General features: G+C 47.8%; 1 protein-coding gene across 9 annotated transcripts in view; it reads left to right on the top strand.

Moving 5' to 3' along the window:
- The window catches only part of SYNPO (synaptopodin), a 125444-nt gene that overhangs the window by 4871 nt on the left and 100140 nt on the right, over positions 1-20433 (top strand). For 3 of the 9 annotated variants that reach the window (XM_083181549.1, XM_083181557.1, XM_083181558.1), the window contains exon 1: positions 19903-20042. Coding sequence is in view for 2 of the 9 variants with exons in the window: in XM_083181555.1 (XP_083037681.1) it covers positions 693-901; positions 19891-20042 (361 nt within the window). In the remaining 7 variants the exon portion in view is untranslated. Of the gene's footprint in view, positions 1-692; positions 902-19890; positions 20043-20433 lie in introns of those variants that run through there. The other 6 variants (XM_083181554.1, XM_083181553.1, XM_083181551.1 and 3 more) reach the window with 4 other exon arrangements.

Genomic DNA, 20433 nt, shown 5'->3' on the forward strand with positions numbered 1-20433 from the left:
GTCTTCTTTCTATGAAAGTCCATAGTATCTTCTGTGAAGACATTTCTAATTAACTCTGATGTACCCTTAACCTCCCCTATGGGGATGACATATATTTCAAACAAAGAAGAGTATCTTATGTTAAGAAGGCTCAGTATGGCATCATATGCCCATATATGAAGTTATCACATTTGTCTGTATATATGGTATGTGTGCATGTATGTCCTGTTTGTATATATATGTATGGTATGTGCATGTATGTGATGTGTGTCTGTATATATGGTATGTGTGCATGTATGTCCTGTGTGTCTGGTATCTATTAGCCCATGGTCCCTGGATGCCAGCATTCAGTATAGCGACACTAGCATCCCTAATGCCTTTAGAAGAGCGGCCGCTGAACTTCAAATGAGTCAGGATGCCAATGCCGTAATGCTGACAGCTAGAATCCTGATTGGTGAGTATGAAGGAAAGAGCGGAGCGAGACAGCGAAACGCTATGGAGAGAGTGGGGGTGTGAAGGAGAGAGAAATAGAGAGACAGTGACGGAAAGAAAAAGAAAGTGTCAGAGAGAGAGAGAGAGAGAGAATCAGACCCTTTATATATTTTGCAATGGGACCCACAAGGTTCTAGTTATGCTCCAATTGTTTGCCCTGAGTTGCTTGCAGCAGCACCAGAGCACCCTGACCTATGATCATCCTTTTTCATCTCCCACAGCAGCAGCGTGTCGACCTGGGCAGCAGAACTTGCTGCTGCAGTGCAGACTCCACCCTTCCTGTCCTAGAGACCAACCAAGCTTTCACACGCGCAGAGCCCAGGAGGAGCGACCATCACAAAGCACCCGTCGTGACCTTCAAGATAATGGTTGTGACCCACTGCCATCCCCGCGCTTCAGTGTCCTCTCCTGACTGCAGTTCTAGCATCTGGTAAGATGTGTTTTGCTTGGTTTCGGGTCAGGAGATGGGGTAACTGGCACTCATTTAGGGCACCCTCATATGTTTGTGTGCCAGGATGGTGCTCCCTTCCCAGAGGCTGCCCCGGTTCCTGCTGCTTGCCGTGCATGGGGTATAGAGGTGGTGTCAATGGTGCCTGCAGCAGCACTGGAAATAACTTTCAATATGGCAGCTTTAAGTGCAATGTATGTACACTTCTAAACCTAGTAGCTGCTATACCCCTTCCCTAGCTTCTGCACTGCCTGCCCCTATCCTCCTTCTTGCCCCTGCTCCAGCTGATATTTAACCATACCCCTCCCTACCCCCAGTACTGCCTATCCCTAATCCACCTTGGCCTCTCCCTAACCCGTTCCAGCATACTTACGGCTAATTGTTGGCTGTTGACATTCCGGTGTTGGCATCCTGATGTGTTTAAATGTTCCAGTTTCAGTGTTCTAATGGCAGTTGGGATGCCAGTGTCTATATACTGAACACCAGCAACCTGATTGCCTGGAAGCTGACCTCATTCAATATATATCGGGTTTCACCATGTGTGCATAATGTGTTATATTCTGTAATGGGCATTACGGTGTGTGGTATAATGTGTAATTGACTTTAAGGTGTGTGGTATAATGTGCAATGGGCATTACGTTGTGGCATAATGTGGCATAACTTTGTGTGGCATAATGTGTTATGGACATTACAATATGTGGCATAATGTGTAATGGGCTTTATGGTAAGGGGAATAATGTGTAAGGGTCATTATGGTGTGTAGTATAATATGTATAAGACATTACAGTGTGTGGCATATTGTCTAATAAGCATTGCCACACACCCTTTATGGAATGCTATAGGTTCCAAAAAATGGGAGGGGGGGCGCCAGATTTTTTTTGGCTGGGGGGAGCAAAATTTCTAGTTACGCCACTGCTCTCAGGGAGCAGTAGTGACCTGGAGGCCGGAGCGCAGAAGCTGCCAAGGAATCCGCAGGGAGCATGAGCTGTCTGGGGAGCAGGAGGCCAGGTCCGCAGCACCTCCCTTCTGCGGCTCACCCACACCGCCGCTGGTAAGGAGTCAGGTCGCCGAGGCTGATGGAGGGAGGAGAGAAGCGCCGCTGCCGGTCCCAGCTGAGAAGGTTACAAAGGCTTATCGCCTGATAAGCGCTCCAGGCTGGTCTCCTGTCACCACTACTGCTGCTAGACACGGCCCAGCTCCTGGCCTATCCTGCAGGATGGCGGGCATACAAGAAGAAGCTGTCTTTATCTCCGTGGAGGCACTGCTGCTTGGAACGTAGACCTATGTGCTTGGCACTGTGAGTACCCCTCAGAAGCCTTACTAACTAATCACCATCTCTAATGCAGCCTATCTAACTCTATAAACCCTCCACCCCATCCCCCACAGCCTAACTATAAGCCCCCCACAGCTTACCTATACAACCCCCACCCCCACAGCCTAACTAACTATACACCTCCCACCCCCGCAGCCTAACTATAAACCCCCACAGCTTACCTATACACCCCACAGCCTACCTATACACCCCCACCCCTGCAGCCTACCTATGCACCCCCCCACAGCCTACCTATACACCCCCCCACAGCCTACCTATACACCCCCATCCCCGCAGCCTCACTATACACCCCCCACCCCTGCAGCTTAACTGTACATCCCCCACCCCGCAGCCTAACTATACACCCCCCATCCCCACAGCATAACTATACAACCCACCTCCACAGCCTAACTCAGGGCTTGACAAATTTCTTTAAAATCCAGGTGCCAGGATGAAAATGTAGGAGCCAGATAAACCGATAACAGGGGCAGTGCGCGCTGAAGGCGCGCCCCCCAAAAACCAGCCATTACATATACCATGGGCCGTTATGACCATTACACCATACATCGTAATGCTCATTACATATAATATCACATGCCGTAATTACATATTATGCCACATAAGTTCCGCTTATACCTACATGCTCTCGTTACTATGGGTTTCATGCTTGATGCCAGGGGTTAACCTTCTCATTGCCAATGGGGTTAACATACTGTGCCAGGGGTTAATAAGCTTGTTGCTATGGGTTTATCATGGTCTAACAGGGGTTAACCTCCTCATTGCCAAGGAATAACCTGCTCATTGCCAATAGGGTTAACATGCTGTTGCTATGGGGTTACCATGTATTGCCAGGGGTTATCCTGCTTGTTGCCATGTCATAGTCTGACAGCAGCTGGGGGTTAGTCTGACAGCAGCTGTGTATAGGGCAGCACCTGCTGGGGACATGACAGGACTCATACATACATGTAATACAGTCACACATGCAGTGTACATCCTGTGCCCCCCTGTGTATAGGACAACACCTGTTGGGAGACATGGCAGGACACTTACATACATGTAATACAATCACACATGCAGTGTACATCCCATGCCCCCTGTGTATAGGACAACACCTGTTGGGAGATATGACAGGACACTTACATACATGTAATACAATCACACATGCAGTGTACATCCCATGCCCCCTGTGTATAGGGCAGTACCAGCTGGGCACATGGCAGGACGCTTACGAGGCAGACTCCAGTCCGTGGCTGTATGTCAGATGCTTGGGCCACAGAAACGGGGCTGGCAGCACTTCCCTACAGCCTCTGCCTCAGTAAGGGGCCTGGCAGCCAGAGCCAGAATGTGGGGAGGGGGCGCGGACAGCCAGAGTCCTACACATGTGAGCTGGGCATGGGGCATGGAGGAAGTGACAGTGGCAGCCGGGTACGTATTGTGCATATCCACAGCGGCAGCCGGGTACGTATTGTGCATATCCACCCGGAGGAGGAGCTGCAGCTGCTTCTGTGTGCCGAGAGGCCGGGCTCTGACAGTGCCGGCAGCCAGGTACATGCCGTGAGAACCAGACGGAGCTGCTGCTGCGGCTGCAGTACCGCGATGCCAGCTCTAGCTGAAATATAGCCGCAGCGGTCCCCAAACCTGCAGCACAGTTTCAGCAATGGGAAACTGCCAACCTATCAGAAGGGGAGAGAGCTGATGCCCCTCCCCCCCTCACAAGAGTGGCTCCGCCGTAGCGCAGCTATTGCAAAACTCGCAACAGATCGTGAGCCCGGTCCGACAGCCAATCAGGGGTCGAGCTACCACTGCCGCTCCTGATTGGCTCCTACAGCAAACTCTGTTGCCGGCTGCTTGAATTATAGTTTTGAAATAGCCGCTGACGTGAACCTGTTACCGTGTACTGTGCTCTTGTGCAGCGGGGAGGGGGGAGCGAGGAGGGGGTTGACGACCACTCAGCCTGGCTCTCCCTGCAAGTGCCATGACCACGACCAGATTCTGCTTCCTCCCAAAAAATATCTGGTCGCCAGGAGGCAGAATCTGGTCGCCGTGGCGACCTGGCTCCCGGGGTTTGTCGAGCCCTGGCCTAACTATACACCCCCCACCTCCACAGCCTAACTATGCCCCCCCCACCCCCACCCCTGCAGCCTACCTATACATCCCCCACCCGCAGCCTAACTATACACCCCCCACCCCTGAAGCCTAACTATACATCCCCCACCCCGCAGCCCCCCATCCCCACAGCCTACTTATACACCCCCCACCCCTGCAGCCTAACTATACACCCCCCCACCCCTGCAGCCTAACTATACACCCCCACCCCTGCAGTGTAATTATACACACCCCACCCCCACAGCCTAACTAACTATCCACCCCCTCCCCACAGCCCAACTATACACACCCCACCCCCGCAGCCTATCTCTAACCATACCCCCTTAGCCTATCCTTAATTATACAGCTCCCCTGTAGCCTAACCCTAACTATACATACCCTCCGCAGCCCATAACCCTAATCATACACCCTGCAGCCTATAACCGTAATCATACATACACACACCCTTCAGCCTGCCTTTGGCGCACACTGTTCTCATGTTAAGTATGGGGCAGGGGGAGCATAGTTTTGCACCTGGGCCAACAACTCTCTGGTTCAACCTCGGTCTCTAGCTATTTATCTATGGGGGGGGGCACCAACTTTTCCTTGCCTCCGGACGACATGGAAGAACTTACGCCACTGTAACTAACTAGATTGTCAACCATAAAATGGACAATGTCGATCCACTATACCATAACCCGTTTCCATGAGGGATGCAAATCTGTCAGAGGATCCAAGCTACACGGTTCGATTCTGTTTTCTGTTTGATTTCTGTTGGATATTATGGACTATTCAACCTGCTCTGAAGATTTTTCTACTCATTTTTCGATTACCACTATTTTCTATTCGATTTTTCATTCGATGTGCATTCGATTTTCTATTAGATCAACACTGGCTTCAGGCAGGAGATGGACATTGAATCGAATGCTAGATTTGCACTATCTACATTAAGGTACACAAGCTTAGATTTGCTTTAGATTTGATGTTAGATTCGATTTTCTATTAGATCTGGCATTAGATCATCCCATTCGATTTGGCATTAGATCTGTACTTTTGCATTCGATTCGATTTCGATTTCACAATGTACCTGTAGGCACAATGTACTCATTCGATTTACTGGATCGAATTGGAGATTTCCTTGGCTGCACAGGAGATATTTCTATTCGATTTTGAGAAAATGGGAGCGCACATCGAATCGAATGCAGATCGAAAGTGTCCTAAAAACCATTCGATGTGAATTCGATTTTGCTTCTATAAGCAAAATCGAATCGAAAACAGGGAAAAATCTAAGCATGTGTACACAGCTTTAGATTTGCACTATTTACTAATAGATTTCCACTTTATAGTCTTGGCTGCCGAGACTATTTTTCTATTCAATTTACACTACACGGGAGCGGGCATTGGGATCGAATCTGCATCGAATGTAGAATTCGATGCCTATTTAACTTTCTATTTGACTTTGCTTCTATAAGCAAAATCGAATAGAAAAATAGTGCATATCTCACCGTGTGTGTGCTCTAAAAGACATTTTATGCATATAAAGGTACCAGAAAACTATAAAGCGTAATAACTAAAGCAGTCATAATAAGCATTGGTAACAGGTAGATGTCCTCGCTATAAGTCCATTTGCGCAGCCTTGTATAATGCATTGACAGGTAGTGGATAGGTAATTACTTATAGGTCTTCTTGTGAAAGCAGTGCCGGGTAGGAATTAAATGGCCACGTGGTAGATGTCAGACCCAAGGATAACAAACCAGTACTGCAAAAAAATAATAACTGCATGAATGCAATATCTTCAGAGGAAATAAACAATTTAAATAAGTTGAAGACAATTAATTAAGTTCAATTATGATCTTACTCAACAATCTCTGTTGTTTCCTTATTACCTTAATAATATGTGTAAGTTTAACAATAAGGCAATGGTAAATAAGTGAAATGTAATCGTACAGTATGAGTAGTTTAGCTTTTGACATACAATAGCCTTTAGGGGATCAGTGAAATGTTTCTGTCAGCTGTATATAATAATGATCAGTGGGGCCAGGACAAGTGATACATTACTACGATATACAAGGGTAAGTGCAATTCTTCATATTCAGGCATAAGAAAGCTAAGCCTTCCTGACAGCAAATGGCAAATAGCCAACTCCCTCTCATAAGATCCCACTCTTATAATTCCCATGAACTTTCAATAGGAAACAAACTTAGGGGTAATAAAATATATACAGAAAACAGAATAAAGATCATATGATGGGTGAAAACGGTGTGTAGGTCCAATTGTCTTTGACAATGGAAAAAACGTTGACACAAGCAAAAGATCACCATGGAAAAGGTCGATACAGTACATTAAAAGGTCGACTTGAATTTTTCATGGCTCTTTGGTGTCAATGTTGACACTTGAGTGTACTATGTCCCCACGCATGTTACTATTCTCAATCAAGGTCCACGTAGATGGTAAAGTTTGAAATAGTCCCGATTTTCCCCCCTCAAAATCATGAAAAACTCATGTCAACCTTTACATGCGTCAACCATAGTCATGTCGACATTTGCCGATGTCAACTTTTATTGTCTATGTCGACTATATGGTATCGACCTATTGACTGTCAATTGAGACATCGTCAATGTATTTTCCAGATGAGATGTGGTCGGCAAATCAACAGTCAATAGGTAGATTACTATTGGTCGACGGGCCGTAGGTCGATATATGCAAAAGGTCTACATACCTTAGGTTGACATGATCAAAAGGTCGACACAAGCAATAGGCCAACATGTAAAAGGTCAATGTGAGTATTTCATGTTTTTGGTGCCTATGTTGACACGGCTTCGGCGGGCCACCATGACGCTCGATTGCATCATTGTGGCCCATCCCCACTCTACAAGGTTATGGTATAGACAATAGACAATTTCTAGGTCAACAGTCATGAGGTCAACCACTAATTGACAGTGAGTACTGTAGGTCGACACCTAAGAATGCTCGACATAGACTAGGCCCACAGTGACAGAAGGTCGACACAAGCAAAAGTTTGATATGAACATGGTTGACACTGGAAAAGGTCAACATGTTTTTTTTTTAATATTTTTGTGTCTATGTCGACATGGACCCCATATAAGGGTACCGCGTACCCTTGTATGGCTTGCTGTGCCCGCCATGCTTCGGGCACAGTGCCTTGCTGCACTCAGCACAATATTATATTGCCTAGTGTATGTCCACCATTTTTATGTGTTGACCCGTCGACCGGAGACCCTCTACAATACCAAGATAACTGGCACTTTAAAGTTGGGGGGGGCAGGGCTACAATTGCAATATTGGGCCTCCAGTCCGCCCACATTTGCACGCAGCAGCAGGTGGGTGCAGGCCAGATCTCAGAGGCCCGCCCACTTTCCCAGGAGGCCAAGAGAGCCACCAGTGTTTGGAAGAGTAGACAAGCATGTTATAAATGCATTGGTCAAAGGCTTAAAATATTCCAATGTATAAGACAACAATGTCCCTGTGTCAGCTGTAAGTAAAAAAAATAGGCCCCCTCCAGACTGTGGGAGTTTAGCATAGTTCCCATTTTAAATCTTGAGATTGAGTTATTTTTACATAGCGGGAATATAACATGACACCCCCGTCCTCTCACAATTACTTCCTTATCCAATGCGGTATTTGTTTTACTTGCAATGAATATTCCACAGCAGACCTTGGTTATTCCTGGTTCCCCTGGAAAAGGCATACATTTGATCAGCTCTGCGCCGTTTTACAGTATAACTTAATGTTTTGATTACGAGCTGGGAGAAACTTCTGTTTATAGGCCTAATTAGCAGAGGGAATATTAAAGCCTCGTTTATGGGCTAGGTTCTACGTTAGCATATTAGAATTTGTGCACAGTCACTTAGCGCAGTCAGATTACAATAACATATAGTGCTGCAATCTGGTCTTTGTTTCCAGAATTTCCTGAGCCCCATCATTTTTCTGGATTTGTAGAATAAAGGCTCTGGGCTTGATTTAAAGGTCCAAATGTAATAGCCTGTGAAATGCAGATTCCGGCAATTTTCCCAGAGCCAGATTAAGGTCTAAATGGGCCTGGAGCTGAAAATGATCAAGGGCCTATTATGTGCAATAATGGGGGTTGTGGCAAGCACCTAATAATGTGGGGGGCGTGGCCAGTGTTCTGGTTGGGTGGTCTGCTCATGGGTGTGTCTGTATTTGTGTAAATACTTTCAACTAATTATATATGCCTGGAAAAGGCAGGGGGCTGGCATAAGAAAAATGCAGGGAGATATATTGGCGGGTGCCCTCCAAAGGTGCACTCGCAGGATGCCGATGTCCTGAGATACTTGCGGAGTGAGGCGGCACTGCAGTCATAAAAAAAATACTGAAAGCCGAAACTTGGTAGCCAACATTTCAGCACCTTTTATGTGGTCACTTAAGTTTACCGCACCATATACCCCTTATACAAATCATGGAACACAATAGTAACCCCCTTATACTGTACTTGCCTACATGTTCATTGCCAGGGGTTCCATGCTCATTGCCAGGGGTTCCATGCTCATTGCCAGGGGTTCAATGCTCACACCAGAAAACCCCTTCTTCTTCAAGATAGAGGTTTCAAGAGCCAGGCCGTCAAATTTAGCCGAGCTACAGATGGAGCCCTTCTCATTTAGCCTGTTAATTGGATTAAGTGAGTAATAGGATTACTATTATAATCCCCTACTGTATTGTTCTATGTATTGTATTGCTGCTGAGAACAATAGGATAGCCATGGTGAGCCACACCTAATGTACAAAGTTGAAAGGGGCTCCAACTTTAGGTCCTGATGTAAGAAAGGACCTTGTCTGAGCAGGTCTGGCTGAAGAGGAAGACGCCAGGATGCTGTTGATAACGTCAGAATGCTGGAGTACCAAGATCTCCTTGGCCAATCCAGCGCTATCAGGATGACGCATGTTCCTTGCGACCTCACCCTCTTCAGCACCCGGGCAATCATGGTAAATAGAGGGAAGACATATGCCAACCTGACTTTCCAGGGCATTGTCATGGCATCCACTCCCCAAGCCAGCGGATCCCTGGTCCTCACACAGAATCTGGGTACTTGACAATTGTGCCTGGACGCCATCAAGTCCACTTCTGGAAGCCCCCAAAGAGCTACTGGAACAGTTGTGGATTTAACCCCCATTCTCCGTCCAGAAGCTCCTCTCTTCTCAGGAAATCCGCTTCCATATTCCGAATTCCCAGAATGAAAACAGCAGATAAGGCCCGAACATTGACCTCTGCCCATTCGAAGATCTGAGACACTTCCATCATCACCATCTTGCTGCGAGTGCCCCCTTGGTGGTTCAGATACTCCACAGCTGTAGCATTGCCCGATTCAATGCGAATGGGAGATCCCCTCAGAATCCCTTCCGCCTGCAACAGGGTCTTCCAGACTGCATGTAGTTCCAGTACATTGATCGGCAAGGACGATTCTTCCCTGGACCACAAGCCCTGCAGCCTCAACTCCAGAGCCACTGCTCCTTTGCTCCTGAGACTGACGTCGGTGGTGACCACTAGCCACTTCCAAGAATGAAGAGATTGGAGTAAGTCCGCATCTGTCCACCAAAGTAAAGCCATCTGTGTTTCTGGTGTCAAGATCACTTTCTCTGTTTTCATGGTCTTGGGATTCCCTGACCAACATGCCAAAATGCCAAAATGTTCCATTGAAATGGCCGTAAATGGAATCTGGCGTACCGAAGAGTTTTGAAGGTCGCCACCATCTTGCCCAGTAATTTTAGGCAATGTCAAACTGACGGACCTGGTGACCTCAGAATTATCCAAAGTAGTTGACAAATGTCTCTGTCCTTTACTTCCAGAAGAAATACACAATGAAGATGTGTATCTAGTATGACTCCCAAAAACTGAAGTCTCTCAGTGGGAGACAGTTGAGACTTTAGTAGATTTAAAATCCACCCGTGGCTCTGCAAAAACTGAATAGCCTCTGACAGATTTTGTTGCAGCTTCTCTGCAGACTCCGCTTTGAACAAAAGCAGCAAACCTGGATGAACCATGTTTGGCTGCTGGCGTAGGAACAAAAGTACTTTTACCACCTGTTGCCTGTTCAATGGTGGATTCCAATTCTGAACCAAAAAGTAACTCTCCCTTAAAAGCCAACGCCTCCAGAGACTTCTTGGATTCATTGTCGGCATCGCATGCCTTAAGCCACAAGGCTCTCCTTGCATTCACTGAAATGGTCAACACTTTAGAAGCCATTTTGACTCCCTATCCACCAGCCTCACATGTGTATTCCGCCACCACTTTTAGCTTTTCAGCTAAAGCGAGGGCTTCAGAATCTGGCATCAGAGAAGCACACAGGTTATTTTCCCGCTCTATCATAGCCTTGGATTTCCATGCCGAAGCAATAATAGGTCTAAGTGTATAGCCCACACCTTCAAACATTGCCTTCAAACAACCCTCTAACATTTTATCAACAGGGTCCTTAAATGCAGCACCCCCTTGCACAGGCCTAGCGAACGGGGTATCTACCAGAGGAGCCTTTTCCCACAACTTTTCATGCTCTTCTAGCATGGGGTACAGGCTCAAAAACCTTTTTGGCATAAGGAGTCTTTTATCGGGCATTTTCCAAGCATTTCCTAGCAAATCCTGCATGTCTTCATCCGAGGGAAAAGTGACTGCGCCTCTACGCTGTCTTTTAAATACTCCCTGCATCGGAGTCTTATCCACTTCAGATATTTTAATGCATGTTTTACAGCCAAAATTAAATCTCCAATACCAGGAACAGAAGTTTTCATCTCTTCCCTGTGATCCCAGCACATATCTGCCCCACACTCTCCTTCCTCCTTTGAGTCTATATTCAGGATAGGAGCAGGGCCGGGGCAAGGCACCGGAGCGCCCCAGGCGAGTTGGGGTGGGGGCGCCCCGGTGCTGGGGGGGGGGAGGTTGGTACCTGTGTTAAAAAACTTGCGTCCCCGGCGTCCCTGCTGAGTGCTGGTGCATGCAGGGGTGTCCGTGCCGCCGGGGGAGCCTGCGGCGCTGTTATTGTGTATAAGCTTGTCGCGGCCGGCGGGGTCCCTACAGTGAATAGAAAATAACTAGCGCTTCCCGCGCCGCCGCGCGCATAGCGCTAGTTATTTTCTATTCACTGTAGGGACCCCGCCGGCCGTGACAAGCTTATACACAATAACAGCGCCGCAGGCTCCCCCGGCGGCACGGATACCCCTGCATGCACCAGCACTCAGCAGGGACGCCGGGGACGCAAGATTCTTCACAGGTACCACAGTGCTGGGGGTGAGGGGCGAACTGCCGCCCTCCAGGTGCCGGCGCCCTAGGCAAATGCCTAGAGCTGCCTAGTGGTGGCGCCAGCCCTGGATAGGAGGGGAGGACACAGAATGTCTGGGAGGCACCTCAGACTCTTTTGTAAACTGAGGGCATTAAACTTGTTTATACCTTGAGCAGTGTCCTGCATTACTTGTAAGAAAGCAGGTTCCCCCTGTGAGGGTGGAATAGAGCCAGTAGACTGTTGAGAGGATGACAATGGCCTGGGAGATCTCACCAAATCATCTCTCTGCCTGTTTAAAACTTGTCTTGAACTAATGCAGTCACAGACTTACCCAGAGCAGCTGCCCATGCAGGCTCTGGTTGTTCAACCCTCTGAGCTTGCGCTCCATTGGGCACAGATTCACATACAGGGCAAATATCCCCTTGGGTCATCTGTTCAGGTGTTAGTTTAAGCCCGCAAAATCTGCAGTTTATTAACATGGTCAATGCATCCTCCCCCATCACAGCAGCATTCCTTTCTGTCATGCTTAAAACACAGTGCGAATGTACCAAGCCAATATATGCCAGATTAATTATCTGTCTGCTGTATGACCCTCTGTGGTCAGCGGGGGAAGCGATGCCTCAGAAGAAAGCTTGTCACTCTCTCAGCCGTATTATCTCCTTCCAGCACATCACAGTAAGGAATGAAAGGGCGCCAAGGTAGAGTGCAGGAAGAGACCAAAGTCCCTGCTACTGCAGGGTCTGAGGCGTTTTGGTGCCTTTTTACCCTCTGTGAGCCACTCCTGTAGTTGCTTCTTCTGTTCCCAGAGCCTCCCCTTGACTGGGGATCACTTGGACTCGCCCAGTCTATGAGCTCCTGTGACAGGCTATGATCTCCGCAGAGTTCAGCCGGCAAACCCAATCCAAAATGGTGGCCGCCATTGCGGGGTACCCATTACCCATGATCCCCCCCCCCCCTATGCAGGGAGCCAGCTCCGGGGTCCCCCAGGGTCCAGGAAACCTCCTTGAAGTACCATAGGAGTTTAGGCTACACTCCAGCAGGACTTGCTACTGTATCCCCCCCCCCGCGGTTGGTCACATTCAACCTTTGACCTCTGGCCCAGCATCGTCTTCAGATGACTATAAGGAATCCAAAATCAATATAATATACTAGCTGACTAAACACTGACTGACTGTAACATACAGGTCTGCAGATGCTTTCAGGCAGATGAAAAGCAATGTTTAAGGATGGATGCCCACCGGGGCAGCCGCACCTTCCTCTCTGTCACCCTAGATTCTATTCTATGTCACTAATCATCCCACTTCTCTGATCTGCTGCGTTCCTCCTCAATCAGGGCACTGGAAACAAGCGTTAGTTTGTTGTATACTTTTATTATTTTTCCATTGAAGGTTCTTCTATTCCACAGACTATGAAGCTGCAAATTCTCTGCTCAGCACTTTCCACTTCAGCAGCTTGTCATCAGTAAACTGTTGTGCGACATATGGAAGCCCGAGCTGATAGACACTTGGGAACAATCAGAACCATAATAACAACACCAACACTGAGGGGCTCATCTGAGGACGTGCCACCTTTGACAATGGAGTCAGCAACCACCGGGCTCCTGCTCCGAGTGGGGCACCTCTCTTCCCCTGCAAGGGGCCATTCAATGAACTGTTTGAATCAGTAAATAGATAGCAGTCACTCACTATATGCTTTGGTAGCAGACTTCCCCTCTAGTCCCTGCACTCTAGACATCACTCAAGGAGTTATTCTGGTTCACTCCTTCTGGCAAATTCCTTCTCAAATGGACAAAACCATGTGCACTGCAGGTGGGGGAGATGTTACCTGTGAAGAGAGAGTTAGATTTGGGTGGGGTTTTACATCAAAATGAGATCTACAGTATATTGCAGTGTAAAAATAAAGCAGTGAGTATTTTCCCTGCACAGAAACAAAATAACTCACCCAAATCTAATTCTCTCTGCACATTTTACATCTGCCCCCCTGCAGTGCACATGGTTTTGTCCTTCTAAGAAGGAACTTGCCAGAAGGGGTGAACCAGAATAACCCCCTCAATCTCCAATTCCATACTTACAAACGCCAGAAGGAAAACCCTCTTCCTTCCAGGTAGCATCCACGATGTTATCAAAATAATAACTCAACAAATTATCTATGAAGAATAACTCTTCATCTAAATCTATGGGGACGCACTGATTGGCTAGCAGAGTGGGAGAGGGGCTGGTTACTGTTATGGCAGGGAGAAACTACACTGCGTGTTAGCTCAGAAGATCCAGGTTGCTTTGTAAACATTCATACAAATAGGTTTAATACGTATGCACCTATAATCACAAAAATGGATTTCTGCTGCAATTTTTTCTTTAGTTTTTCATAATTTTATCGTTATTTCTTTTTTGTGTGTGTAGAAAACAAGTAAAGCGAACAATATAAGTAGGACTGTAGTAAGTCAATATGTGCAAGCCGCGTGGTCCTGAGCTTTAACACATGTACGTAAGTAAAGAAGCCTGTACAGCGTCAGAGATTAACACTATTAACACTTGAGCTGTGTATTTTAATTGCTGCTGGCTTTTACAGAAGAAAATCTGCTTTTATATGCCACCTATCATTAAAATTTTCACTGCTAATGATTTTTAACAACCCTGGAAACCCTTGTTAAGAAGTGTAGCCAAAATGTTTGGGCCCCATTGCAATATTTGGAAAGGGCCCCGTGTCCCATTGCTTCTAGAAAAGCCTGTTTATTTTCTGGCTCATAGTAGTTCCCTAGTTCATTGTATGCCCCGTAGTATTGCCCTAGCTCATTGTATGCCTCATAGTAGTGCCCTAGCTTATTGTATGGTCCATAGTAGTGCCCTAACTTATTGTATGGGCCATAGTAGTGCCCTAATTTATTGTATGGTCCATAGTAGTGCCCTAGTTCGTTGTATGCCCCGTAGTAGGGCCCTAGTTCATTGTATGCCCCATAGTAGTGCCATAGCTTATTGTATGGGCCATAGTAGTGCCCTAGCTTATTGTATGCCCCACAGTAGCACCCTAGATCATTGTATGCCCCACAGTAGTGCCCTACATCATTGTATGCACCATGGTAGTGTCATAGCTCATTGTATGCCCCATAGTAGTGCCCTAGCTCATTGTATGCCCCACAGTAGTGCCCTAGATCATTGTATGCACCATGGTAGTGTCATAGCTCATTGTATGCTCCATAGTAGTGCCCTAGCTCATTGTATGCCGCACAGTAGTGCCCTAGATCATTGTATGTATACCTAACACACATAAACAATACAACATTTTACTCTTATTATTCCATTTTAATAACTTAATAAGATTATATATTAAAAAAACAGCAAAAAATATATATAATGTATAGAGTGAAAGTACACTGCCCCCTGCTGGTTAACTCTGTACCTGACTACTAAAGTACAATAATTGTTTATGAGAACAAATTATTGCCCCATGTTTTTATTCTGCTGTTGTATCTCATTTAAATTTCACACTACATTGTACTAATACAACAGTGATTGCTTAAGTATGATAACAGGAAAATCACCGTATTCAAGGTAATATACAACCCAACCTTTGTTGTTTCAAGAGGAATACAATCTCATAGTTACATATACATTATCCAAAAGTTCCAAATAACCTTCAGTCTGGTCATAGCGGATTCACAAGGGGCATATAAAGAGAGGATGCGGTCTGTGTGCAGCCTCCTTCGGCCGAGCCCCCTCCTGTCTGCCAGGAACAACGAAGTGTGTAGTATGGTCTGAGCATGGACGGATCTCTGGAAAAATGGTGTGGCGGCCATTATTATGGAGATTCTCGCAGCCTTGCTGCTGCCGGCGTTTTGTAGTCTGAGCACTACAGATCACCAGAAGAATAGCCGCCATACAAGTTTGCTAATGAATTCAGCAGTGCTCCTGCCATCACCGTTGGACTCCAGAGGGTAAGTATTAAAAGAATGGGTGCAGCGTGTGCAGTGTAGGCCCCCCCTGGTACTCAGCTCTGCGCACACTGCCCCCATAATAAATACGCCACTGGAATGCACTGTTGGTATAAATATATAAACATAAATTGGGCGGTATTTACTTCCTACGAATAACCATATTGTAATGACTTAAGGAATCATAAATCACAGCAAATGCCAACGTACGTTTCGCTGTTAGCTTTATCAAAAACAAACATTATAGTGCCTCAGTTCACATTATGTAACATACCAGTGTCCTCCAGGTTCATATTGCACCACATTCCAGTGCCCTGGTCAGGTGATGCCATACTATAGTGCTTCCAGTTCATCTTGTGCACACATTACAGTGCCAGAGTTTATATTATGTAGCATGCCATTGCCAAGTTCATATTGCACCACATTCCAGTGCTCTGTTCAGATGATGCCATGGTATTGTGCCTCCAGTTCATCTTGGTGTAGGTAATGTAGGTAATGTACCACAACTGAGACGACAGCAACGGTAATATTGTATTAAGCTTCCAATATTATAATATAATAACCATGTGCTCTCCATGGTTATGGTATTTTAGATCTACAATGTCTAGGTCTACAGTCATAAGGTTGGCCACTATAGGTAGACAGGGTCAAAAGGTCGACCGGGTTAAAAGGTCGACAGTCAAAATGTCGACATGGTTAAAAGGTCGACAGGGCCAAAAGGTCATAAAAAGGTTGACATGAGTTTTTTTGGTGTCTATGTCGACACAGGTCAGTATGGACACTATCTACACCGTATAGTGTACCGCGTCCGCTCGCTATGCTTCGGGCACACTCTTATATTCTCCCTCCACACCGTAGTGGATGGTAGGGCATGACATACCGCCTGTCGGCAATAGAATGGAGAGGGTTAGAAGAGGTGAAACATTTTCTACCATCCTCGCTCTGGGGGTCGGTAAGTCTGTAGATAACCAAAAGCTGTTACTTTGTCATATGGTAAAATGCCCTTTAATATTATGACTACAGACTTTTTAATCCTTTTTAATTGGTCAATATGGAAAACGTCTCCACTTGTCCTCTATCAGATGCTAGACGTAGTGGTATATCTGGTACAGTGGTCGGACTGATTTGTTGGTGGTGTATAGGAAACTGGCTGCCAGTGATCTCCATAGGCAACTCATTGTATAGTATTACTGTTACATTATATACTGAGTCGCTTTGTAAATTAACCTTTGAGTCTGGTATATTGTGAGTTACATAATAATATTAATAGTGTTGTTTTTGTGTTTACTTCCCTGTAAGTTTATCTTTGACCTGCTGGCGGTGGGTACGTTTGTGCTGCATTTTATGATTGTCAGCTTTTCACTCTACGCTGTTTCTGCAACCGATGAAAGGCATGAGAGCCGGGGAATCAGAGAGATCAGAGTAATGTCACCAGTGTGCCATACATGCCCCCTCCTAAGTGGTCACCCACATGCCCCCTCCCAACCAGTCTGTCACCCACATGCCCCCTCCTCACTAGTCTGTCACCTTCATGCCCCCTCTTAACTTGTCACCCACATGCCCCCTCCTCACCAGTCAGTCACCCACATGCCCCCTCCTCACCTGTCTGTCACCTACACGCCCCTCCTAACCTGTCACTCACATGCCCCCTCCCAACCAGTCTGTCACACACATGCCCCCTCCTAACCTGTCACCCACACCCACATGCCCCCTCCTAACCTGTCACCCACATGTCCCCTCCTCACCAGTCAGTCACCCACATGCCCCCTCCTCACCTGTCTGTCACCTACATGCCCCTCCTAACCTGTCACTCACATGCCCCCTACCAACCAGTCTGTCGCACACATGCCCCCTCCTCACCAGTCTGTCCCCCACATCCCCCTCTTAACCTGTCACCCACATGCCCCCTCCTCACCAGTCTGTCACCCACATGTCCCTCCTAACCAGTCTGTCACCCACATGCCCCCACCTTACCAGTCTGTCACTCACATGCCCCCTCCTCAACAGTCTGTCACCCACATGCCGCCTCCTCACCAGTCTGTCACCTACATGCCCCTTCCTCACTAGTCTGTCACTCACATGCCCCCTCCTCAACAGTCTTCCACCCACATGCCCCCTCCTCACCAGTCTGTCACCCACATGCCCCCCCTTACCAGTCTGTCACTCACATGCCCCCTCCTCACCAGTCTGTCACCCACATATCCCTCCTCACCAGTCTCTCACCCACATGTCCCCTCCTCACCTGTCACCCACATGTCCACACCTCACCTGTCTGTCACCCACATGTCCACTCCTCACCTGTATGTCACCCACATACCCCTCCTCACCTGTCTGTATTCCTCATGCCCCCTCCTCACCAGTCTGTCACCCACATGCTCCCTCCTCACCAGTCTGTCACCCACATGCCTCCTCCTCACCACTCTGTCACCCACATGCCGCCTCACCAGTCTGTCACCAACATGCCCTTTCCCCACCAGTGTCACCCACATACCCCCTCCTCACCAGTCTGTCACCTACATGCCTCCCCTCCTCGCCAGTGTGTCACCCACATGCCCCCTCCTCATCAGTCACTCACATGTCCCTCCTCACCAGTCTGTCACTCACATGCCCCCTTCTCAACAGTCTGTCACCCACATGTCCCCTCCTAACCAGTCAGTCACCCACATGCCCCCCCCCTTACCAGTCTGTCACTCACATGCCCCCTCCTCAACAGTCTGTCACCCACATGCCGCCTCCTCACCAGTCTGTCACCCACATGCCCCCTCCTCACCAGTCGTTCACCCACATGCCCCCTCCTCACCAATGTGTCACCCACATGCCCCCTTCTCACTAGTCTGTCACTCACATGCCCCCTCCTCACCAGTCTGTCACCCACATGTCCCTCCTAACCAGTCTGTCACCCAAAAGCCCCCTCTTCAACAGTCTTTCACCCACATGTCCCCTCACCAGCCTGTCACCCACATGCCGCCTTCTCACCAGTCTGTCACCCACATGCCCCCTCCTCACCAGTCTGTCAGCCACATGCCCCTTCCCCACCAGTCTGTCACCCACATGCCCCTTCCCCACCAGTCTGTCACCCACATGCCCCTTCCCCACCAGTCTGTCACCCACATGCCCCCTCCTCACCAGTGTGTCACCCACATGCCCCCTCCTCATCAGTCACTCACATGTCCCTCCTCACCAGTCTGTCACTCACATGCCCCCTCCTCAACAGTCTGTCACCCATATGCTGCCTCCTCACCAGTCTGTCACCCACATGCCCCCTCCTCACCAGTCTGTCACCCACATGCCCCCCTCACCAGTCTGTCACCCACATGCACCCTCCTTACCAGTCTGCCACCCACATGCCCCCTCCTCAACTGTCTGTATTCCTCATGCCCCCTCATCTGTCAGTGACGGTGGCAACGGTGGCTACCTTTCACGCTACAGGTTGTGTACAATGAGTCTGGCCAGGATAAGGTCCGGGTGCTGTGTACGCCGAGTACTATCAGAATACGGCACTTTCCCCTCTGGAGAAGGCTACTCTTGTAGTGTCACTTTGATGTTTCCCGCTGCAGACGATGTCACCAACAATTCATTAAATAGTCCCTGATTTCACAAGCCTGGCTGTGACTGCCACCTGCTTATTAGGCTACACCTTTGTTTTTACCTGAACCTGGGCAGTGATCTGTATTTTCCATAGGAGTATATGTCTGTTCTACATTCAGTCATACACTGTGACGTTCTACCATGTGCTCTGCAATCCCCCCCAGTCCATCACCGCTGGAAGCTATACTTTCTCCTGTATGTCCTACCTCATGTTATTTGCATGTTATATGCACTTTGTATTACCACCCCAGTTAGAACAGAGGTCATGGGTTCTTTGCTCCCTGGAGCTTGCCATTTAAGCACATGCAATATACAGGCTATAGGTGTACTGTAGATCTCCTTATCTGTGTGATCTGTGAGTATGGTGTCTGCCTCTCCTGGCCTCTGACCCACAGCAATCAGAGATCAGAGTCCTGCCCTGCAGCTGTGAGTATCCTGGCACTGTCAGTACTAGTACATTGGGTGTGTAAGCTGTACGCTGAGCAATTCCTTTCACTTTTGGGGCTGCAATCTGTAAGTAACATTGTTTTCTGTTTGGTCTATTTGTAGTAGTCACCAGGCTGCTAACGATGCGTAATATTCTATATTACTCCATCATTAGACATTGCAGTACTGCCAGGAACTGGGAATCATCTCAGCCCTTCCCCACTGATCCCCACTTTCTGCTTCTGCATCCAAGTCCACTGACTTCTGGAAACATATAGCAGTCTAATTCCTTCAATATGTATGAAATATACCATATGCTGGGGTTTGCAGACAATAGGTGCTCTGTTTAATAAACTCCCCTCCACACCTCCTTCTCTCCTCCTCAGTGCACCCTTATCCTGCCTTCTTCCTGAGCCCTGGGGCTGCAGAGTGACAGAAGGGAGTGAGTGCAGGCAGGGCTGGGAGGCAACAGCAGCAGCAGGACCCAGATCAATGTGGATAGGAGCAGGGACAGCGGATGCCTGGTGCAGAACAGAAGGTAAGTTCCTTAGGGGGGGAGAGATGCTTCCCAGTGATGTAGAGGCTGCTGCTGTAATACATATATATGGCAGGCTGGCTGGCTGGTTGTGTCACTTTCGGCAACACTATCACTGTGGAACTATTAGAATGAAGTGTAATCGGATTTCTGTGTCATCCCCATTATTACTAATATCACTGCTGTACTTTGCAATTCACTGTTAATTGTTTTGTTTGAAAAAGTTTGGAAGTAACTTTATCATCTAGCGACAATGTACTGCAGATTGTTCAGTGGTCTTCCAGATTCATCCACAGGTGGTCTGTGTGCAGAGTCCCTGGTGTGGGGTGTACAGGTGTACCCTGTGTTGTGGGGGGACCTTATTGCTTGCTGAGTCCGATGAATGGAAACTTGG

The sequence above is a fragment of the Crinia signifera genome, chromosome 4, assembly GCF_055691185.1.
Source record: "Crinia signifera chromosome 4, ASM5569118v1, whole genome shotgun sequence".
Taxonomy (NCBI): domain Eukaryota; kingdom Metazoa; phylum Chordata; class Amphibia; order Anura; family Myobatrachidae; genus Crinia; species Crinia signifera.